Genomic DNA, 7951 nt, shown 5'->3' with positions numbered 1-7951 from the left:
TCCCTCTTACGCTACAATATAGGCCTATGTGCCAACCTTACTTTTTATGGGAGTATATTAAGGGGAAGGCATTTTAAGTGTTGCACAATATAATATATATAATACAACGGTGTTTAACAATGTCAAGCTGTCCTAGACAATGTAGGCTACAATAATGGCTTTAATCATGTAAAAATAAATGATAATTCTGACATAATCTGTTTTCGTACTTTTAATAATGAACCACAAGAAAATACGGTGGACGTCGGGTGAAGACGTGCTTGAACGCAGGTTCTTCATTTGTCGAGAAACGAATGAATCACTACTTTGACCGTAAGGGGCGGTGTACTGATGCCACCATGTGGAGATGTTATAACATTCATGAACCTGTTAGTAACAATTATTTAGTCTAGATTTGACACAAATGTTTGAAAGTCTACGTGTCCTTAATCGTAGAACTAAACTAATTTTCTGAATCCTTTATTCTTCCAAGTTACTGTGTGAATCCTTTGTCATTTAAAGTTACTGTGTGCGGTCTGTTGGAGTCTACCAAATAGGCCTTTTATCAATAATCGGCAAGTTTATTTAGCAAATAGATGACTTCGCAAAGTGTGACACATGTCTTTGCTTAGATAGGTAACGTCAGGCTACATAATCCAAAACAGGTTTAAGGGGAAACAAGTCCTGACGCTTGATTTCTATGTTGAAATCAATGGTTTCAAGATACGTGCTAGACGTGTGAAACGTTTAGCAAGACATCCAAATCGCTTTATAGACAAGTCCTTTGAAAGTTAGGGGAGTGGGGGGATAGGGGAGCGGGGGGATAGGGGGGGGACGCTGTGTAGACCAAAATGTTACTAGGCAGAGTTAGAGACGTGTTCTGAACGCTCATTGGTTAAACAAATATGAGGGAGGGGCCTTTAGGCATGGGTATTTAAAGCTTTGTCCCATTGTTTCCAGTGTTTTCCAGCTGGCCTGGTCCGGTTAGGGGTAATAGCCAAGCACTTTTTTTTTTTTTAACAGTAACACTTTTTACTTTGTATTAAATATGTCGTTTTCTTGCTCGCAATCAATGGACGGCAGTTTCCCCCCGTCCCCGGTGGAGGACAGGGTCTCCAAACGACTGTCAGTGGGTAGTCTACTACAAAGACTGGCAGAACTAAAAGGGACATATCAGTCGGGAACAACAGCAGAGCACTGCAGAAAAAGTCCTACTGGTAAGGGTTGCAGGAGTCATCTGCTTTAAGTTATCTCCGAATGACAAGATGCAACACATCTAACGGGTCTATAACCATTACAGTCTGAATGACGTACAAATTATCGACTTGGGCTCATTGTTCGTTTTTTTAAATTGAATTGACAATTCATTCACCCTTAACCCTTAAACTTCGCTCTTGTTTTAGGATCTGTGGTGGACCTATCACTTTCCGAGTCAGAAAGCAGCGTCCTCTTCGGCCCTTTGGAGGTAACGCTGTCTGAGGAGATAGTGGCCACCATAGCTCGCAGTCTGAGCGACGCTTCTCTGGGAGCTGCCGGCAGCTCAAAGCTGATCCTACCTGACCGCTTGCTGCACAGCATCGGGCAAGAGCTCATCCATCTGGCTGCCTTTGAGCCCTGCGGCCTCCGGGGGGCGCTTATAGACCTGTGTGTCGACAATGGAGGGCAGGGAGACGTGTGCTGTGTGGAGCAAATAGCTGTGGATGCAAGCCTCGTCCCAACGTTTCACGTAACCCTAGTGCTGAGGACGGATACCGGGGGGTTCTGGCCGAAAGTTCAAAAACTCTTCAAGACCAACACTCCACAAAGTGCCAACGCCCGACGTCCTAAAACCCTCAGACTCAGTCCTAGCTTCCGGGCCATCAAAAGGAAGTTGTACTGTTCAGGAGAACTGGTGGTTGAGGTGTGTTGCTGAGCAACGTGTCTCCTGCTGTTACAACGATGGATGTAAAAGTCAAAACGCCATCAGAAGCACTCTTAATAGGGGAAGAACGGTTACAAGTTTAAAAGGGTCCTTATATAGGAGAACAGATATCTTGTTAAAGCACTGTAGTTCTTTTCAATATGCAATAGACTTACATTATACTAATGTAAAACGAGAAAAGCTTTTTTTCTGGTCTCAGTGATCGAAGATGTTGTCTTCAGCACTGTAGACCCAAACCAAAAAAAATAGCAGGACCAACTGTGACATGTTTAATGGCAGATTTTCTAGTTGAATGAATGATATAATGCTGGTCGTTGTGGGTATGGAACAGTTGAGTGCTCATCTTTAGAATATGAATTACTGGAAGCAACACCTTCTGCATGTATTTGATAGTCAAATATGTACTGTCTTTTTGCAGTGACAAAAATAAATTATTTTCCAAAATTGTCTCTGAAATGTTTTTGCCCTCCCAAACTACCCAGTAAATAATAGACAGGTTTTAAAAGACGGTCACAGGGCAACATTTAATTTCAACAAACTTTAATACAATTTTAGCGGGATTAATTTAATAAATACAGGTTTGTTTGATTCTGAATAATCATAATCGAACAAGCTACAAGCAAACCCACGGAATAACATTAAATTATAGAAGGATTTGTATCTTAATGCAATTGAATCCTGCACTGTTAAAAGTAAATTTATATTTACATTGGTATGAACTATAAAAATTACTATATTTAGTCAGTGGCTCTGGTGCCCCATCTACAAGAAGGCCAGGGGATTCTTTTTTTCCTTTTTCATTAAATAAAAAAAAAAAAGACTTGGGGATATAGACAGTGAAATCTTAGCAGCATTGATATGCCATTCAAATAGACAACATTTTCTCTCTTCTTTGCCTTCTTTAAATCTTTTCAGTTGGACGCCATCTCGAAGACACTATAGGAAAAAAATGTCAACGGTCGACTCACAGCATGTCCCAGTCCTGCAAGAATTCAGCCAGCAGTTGCAAAGGGCTTCCCCTGATGAAATCTGTTGCCCACAATGCTAATGGTAGTTTTCGGATTTTCACGGTATTTTTTGCTGCAGTCATATACTCCAATTTGAGTTGCGCCAACATATTTCTTCTAATTCAATTCAAGTTTCTAATGACCTGAGAAAACAAAGGAGAAAATTAGCAACGTGAAGGAGTGCTTACATTAATGATAGATTCATTAATTCATTCATTAAAGCCATGGGGACAGGATGGAAAGGTGCATCATTGATGAATGTGACATGATATCAATCACATTGCATACATATTTTTAGATACAGGTTATTTCACTCCACATTACGCTAGTATGCAGAGTATATGACAAACAAAAGGACTTGAACATATTAGCCAAGGATAACAATCAGGGTCTTTTAAGCCACTCACCCTAATGTGCGTCAATGATTTCTAGCCATGGATTAGAACCTGTATCTCAGACAACCTGGAGCAGCTGGGGGTTCCCATTCTCTGTGCCCTCTGGTATAAATCTGAGTCTCCAAAGTATCGGGCACGGTACAGTAGGCCTTCCTCTGAAAAGAAAAAGAAAAATAGAGACATCCATCGTTGTTCAAAAACATAGGTCAGTGGGTTGCAATGGTGCAAGATATGCATCTTAAATATATTCCACAATATGTATACATTCAACTGCTGGAATAGACTTTATATGTTGAATTTTAACCCACTTTTTTCTTTTTTCTATAAGTGATATTTGACTAAAAGACAAAGATTTCAAATAAGAAGTCAAGATGTTATTCATACATCTTTGTGATTTAAGTGAAAGAACATTGCATTAAATAAGCACAAACCCCATGAAAAAACGACAATAAAACATAAAATGAACTCCACAGAATCCAACCAGATCAGGCGAACTCACTCTGCTGCTTCTCCTTCCAGCAGTTGTTTCTGAGGTTGGAGATATAGTCTTCCTCCACACTTTTCTCTACTTGCTTCAGGTTAGTTCCAGAGTACTCTTCATGAAAGCGCTCTCCCACGAAGAAAGGCACCTTCAACACGGACGTATGCCTCTTCTGAACGTGTCCAGATGAACTGGCGAAACATTGAGACAATAGAAAATGAGGGCACAAACTAAACGATAGGAAAAGGATGAATCATCTGCCGGACTTCACGACACAACCCTAAACAAAATTAACTTTTTCCATTTTTAAAGGGCTTACGAGCGGTAACTAAGGCTGTAGGGGGGCTGGGAGACCATCATTTGGCTGAGAGCAGAAACCACGATGAGGATAAGGATGGGCATGAGCTGGATAAAAAGGGCCAGGCCTCCCTGTGGAGAGAAAACACATCACCTTGTTGAGAGAGCTGCCCAAAAGATTCAGTGCAGTACTACACACCCATGACCGTAGATGTTAGGCGCAGTGCTCTTCTGCAGACTGTCTAACGTCCAAGACATATTGTGCTACATCAAAACACACAAGACTTGCCTCTCTTTGTTGCTCTCTCCTTTCTTGTCTGTGTTGATTTGCAAAGTGCATTCTGCCATTTCTGTAAACATGTACATTGCCTTAAAGAAAAGAAAGACAGCAGTGAAAGTAAAATCAAGCCATATGTATTTATAAAAGTGAAATAAATGTAAATGTAATAGCGTTGAGATAAGGAGAAAAGAACCACGCCAAAAATGCTTGGCCTGTTTTTTTTCAGGGGAACACGTCGGTCAATCGTATGATTGCAAGGGTTTGATTCTACGTCAGCTCTTGAAAGCCGGTTGGGCAGGAGGTCAAGTGTATGCAGCAAGAGCTGCATACACTTGGCCTCTTTGTGACACCTCACAGCCCTCATGCAACTTTTAAATCGGTAAACATCAGCGATAGTTCAAACAGGCTGCTATACAGATTGGTCAATCCTGCTTTCACCATACGTCAAAGTGACTTGCGAACGTGTGTAGAGATACTAGTAGATGATGACCAAAAAACGTGGTTTTCCACCGTATTAATCATCTTAGATTTAGCTGCCAGTCAGGATCATGATCAATATTTTAAAGTCCCTTCTTCTTGTGTCACTATCACATTATTTAGTAAAAATGAAATAGCCCAGTCACATACATACATATCTTAAAAAAGTGCTGTAGGCAACATTAGAGACCACTTTTGAGTGTCATGTGTTGATGACCCTCAAATGGTACAGCCATCTGTCAGCTATTGAAAGTTATGGCAATGCACTGTGAGAATATCTCTCTTGAGGTAAAAATGCCTGTCTCTGTATGAGCTAATAGATTTAAGACTGCCCTCTGCCAATTTCCTTGCTGGCCCTGAGAGCTCAGCACAATGCAACTAAAGACAACCCATGCAATTGGACATATACAGGCAAATTAAGAACACATCTTCATCAAGTTGCCCCAGACACACTGTAACTTAAGAAAACACATCCAAATCACAAGTAAATTAAGAAAACATTTTCATCAATTGGGCAACACATTTGCCACATTTAGAAAAAACAGTCTGTAAAAACCAGACAACACAACACAGAAACCAACTGCAACTACACCATATGTCAACGGAAGTGCTTCCAGAGTACACTTAAAATATATGAACACGTAGTGACACTGTAATAATATCTGAATCATACGATCCACAATGTTAAAACAAACCAAAAACACTTCGATTTTATTTCCACTCAAAAACTTTTACAGCAACACCAACCGTGTCCATACGTGTTCATCACTTTTAAGTGTCTCCCTGGAAGCCCTTCCTTTGTCATTTTGTGTAACTGCAGCGATGTGTTCCACAAGGGCACTAAGGGCCATTCATTACGGACCAATCAGGGCATCTCCTCCATGATTCGTTCTTGGAAACCTTCTTGCCAATTTGAAATGCAACACTTCTCAATGGAGGATAAACGTAAGGAGGACGGGCCTGAGAAAGAGGGGACTTTTTGGGGTTGTTTGATTTCAAAAGCTTGCTCTCGAACACCGTCTCTCTCGCTTTTTACATCTCTGGGATCGTACCTACATTACCTTTTATTTCAGCCAAGCAACAAAGTGGTGAAATCAATATTGTGCGCCATAGCTTTCTCAGAGTTTGATGGTGAATGGTTAACAGTACTGACTGGATGGGATCTCTGTTCTGCCTATACTGCCATCCCCGGTTAGGGAGGGCTATCACAAAAAGTCTACATTCTCTGTCAACATAGAGGTGGAGTCATTCTATGGACAGTTGGGTTTTATGTTGGTACTGGCAGGGACCAAGACATAATTCGCGCCAACGGGGACCACCTCAAAGGCAAGTACAAAATAGTCCTTACTGGATGGGAATCCGCCCCCAAAGAACATGTTGAAGAGATCCTCTGGAGAGATGTCCGCCTCAAAGTCATGTCGCTGGTGCTGCCTCTGTCTGGTGGGGTGTGACTGCTCCTCCCCGTACTGATCATACTGCTGCCGTTTCTCTGTATTACTGAGCACAGCGTAGGCAGTCCCGATAGCTGATTTCACAGAAACAGGAGCACATGGCAATATGAATAAGGGACAGGACATTTGGTTAGACTCTGCTACCCAAAAGATGGAAGCCACGATAACAACATGAATGTGTCTATTCTTAGAATGGGGGAAGTCCCGGTGGGAATTGATCCCCATGGGCGACAACCATTTTTCTATGTTGAAATACCACTGTAGGTGCGACAGGGATCTGAGTCAGTGATTGCATTTATGTTGAAAAGATGAACATTTTTCCTTATTTTTTATTTTCTTATTGTTGTTTCTTTCTTATTACTTTTGTGTACCTAAACAGTCCATCATAGTCCATTGTGCTTCCATATTTTTGAAGGGTGCCTCTGCGAGTTACCCACGGCATACCTAAATTTACTATTCAACACAGAAGTATAATATGGTCCTCCTAACCCCATCAGTGTTTATGTTGTATAAACCTACTGACTTGGCCAATCATAGTAAATCAATGTACTTATCATGCTATGATAGAGAGACAGCTATTCACCTTTGAAGGCCTCCGTGGCTCCTGGTGCGTGGTTTTTATCTGGATGGAATTTCAGAGCCAGCTTCCTGTACGCTTTCTTAAGATCCTCCTCCACTGCATCCTTTTCAACACCAAGGATTTGGTAGTAATCTTTACAACTCTTGATCCTTTAAGCGCACAATCATAATAACAAAGAACAAGATCAGGTTATGGAAACGGACGTGATAACAGAAACCCATAACATAGCTACTAAACAGGACATGTTGCACAACTCAAGTCATTCGAGAGGTGAACCTAGATACAGCTACCTGCCGGGGAACCTCAGCCACATCATTAAAAATGCATCATTGACTGAGCCTGGTTAACACAAGCTCACTTTTTGACCGCGTCAAGTTGATCTGCCGTATACGGTTTGGATGTCTCAGCGGCCCCCTCTCCTGACCCATTCGCTTCGTCTGCTTTGCTGCGATGTTTCATTCTGGGTCCATCTCCGTTCATAGAATTGTCATTGCCGTCTGGGGGCTTTCCATTCTGTGATAACGACTCTAATAGATCTATTAAAGAAAGGACGTTAAATCAGTACAGACAGATACGCCAATGATTTTTTCAAATACCGGCACTAAGCAACACAGTTTGAGTTCAAGCAGCTTACGACTAGCAACGTAGCAGCTAACTATATTGCTATGAAAGTGTTGGCCAAACTGCAACCACAAACATGGGGTCTAAGTCTAATCATCAGTCTGGATTAATCAACAATAGGAGGAGGATAACACTGGCCGAAGTAAAGAACTACATATACCAGTTCCATCTACGAACAGCTTGTGCTGATTCGAGATGCTAACATTAGCTGACTGGATTTGGAAGTGTTGGCCCTCCGACTGAAACAAGAAACGCAGCGGAAGCAGGCATTGATTCGACATACTTTTTGCCTGGTCTGTTGGATACAAACGTTGTGCCTTTTCCAAAAAACGTCTGCCCTTCTCCGCTTGGTGGTTGCTTATCGCATTTCGAGCGATATTTATGCACCGCTCGGCTTCGTCCTTGTTTGAGTCCATCGCGACACAGCGGAACTGTTTACTTGCCCCGGGACGCGTAAAGGTG

The 7951-nt window shown here is 41.7% G+C and overlaps 2 protein-coding genes across 2 annotated transcripts; one reads left to right on the top strand and one right to left on the bottom strand.

Moving 5' to 3' along the window:
* Positions 1–1027: 1027 nt before the first annotated feature.
* On the top strand, positions 1028–1891 carry LOC307091803 (DNA damage-inducible transcript 4 protein-like; the record flags this gene model as incomplete). The annotated part of the gene is made up of 2 exons (XM_079758618.1): positions 1028–1196; positions 1383–1891. 2 exons carry the CDS (start codon positions 1028–1030, stop codon positions 1889–1891), a joined length of 678 nt encoding a protein of 225 aa, XP_079614744.1.
* Positions 1892–2460: 569 nt separating this feature from the next.
* Positions 2461–7917, bottom strand: dnajb12a (DnaJ heat shock protein family (Hsp40) member B12a). Its single transcript, XM_079730701.1, has 9 exons — positions 7773–7917; positions 7227–7404; positions 6872–7017; positions 6186–6362; positions 4366–4449; positions 4103–4208; positions 3802–3974; positions 3315–3457; positions 2461–3050 (listed from the first exon to the last, which is right to left on the bottom strand). Exons 1-8 carry the CDS (start codon positions 7903–7905, stop codon positions 3336–3338), a joined length of 1119 nt encoding a protein of 372 aa, XP_079586827.1. The 5' UTR covers positions 7906–7917; the 3' UTR covers positions 2461–3050; positions 3315–3335.
* Positions 7918–7951: the final 34 nt, after the last annotated feature.

The sequence above is a fragment of the Pollachius pollachius genome, assembly GCF_949987615.1.
Source record: "Pollachius pollachius genome assembly, chromosome: 2".
NCBI classification, from domain to species: domain Eukaryota; kingdom Metazoa; phylum Chordata; class Actinopteri; order Gadiformes; family Gadidae; genus Pollachius; species Pollachius pollachius.
Note: the sequence above shows the minus strand (reverse complement) of the source record. Positions and strands in the feature narration are given on the sequence as shown.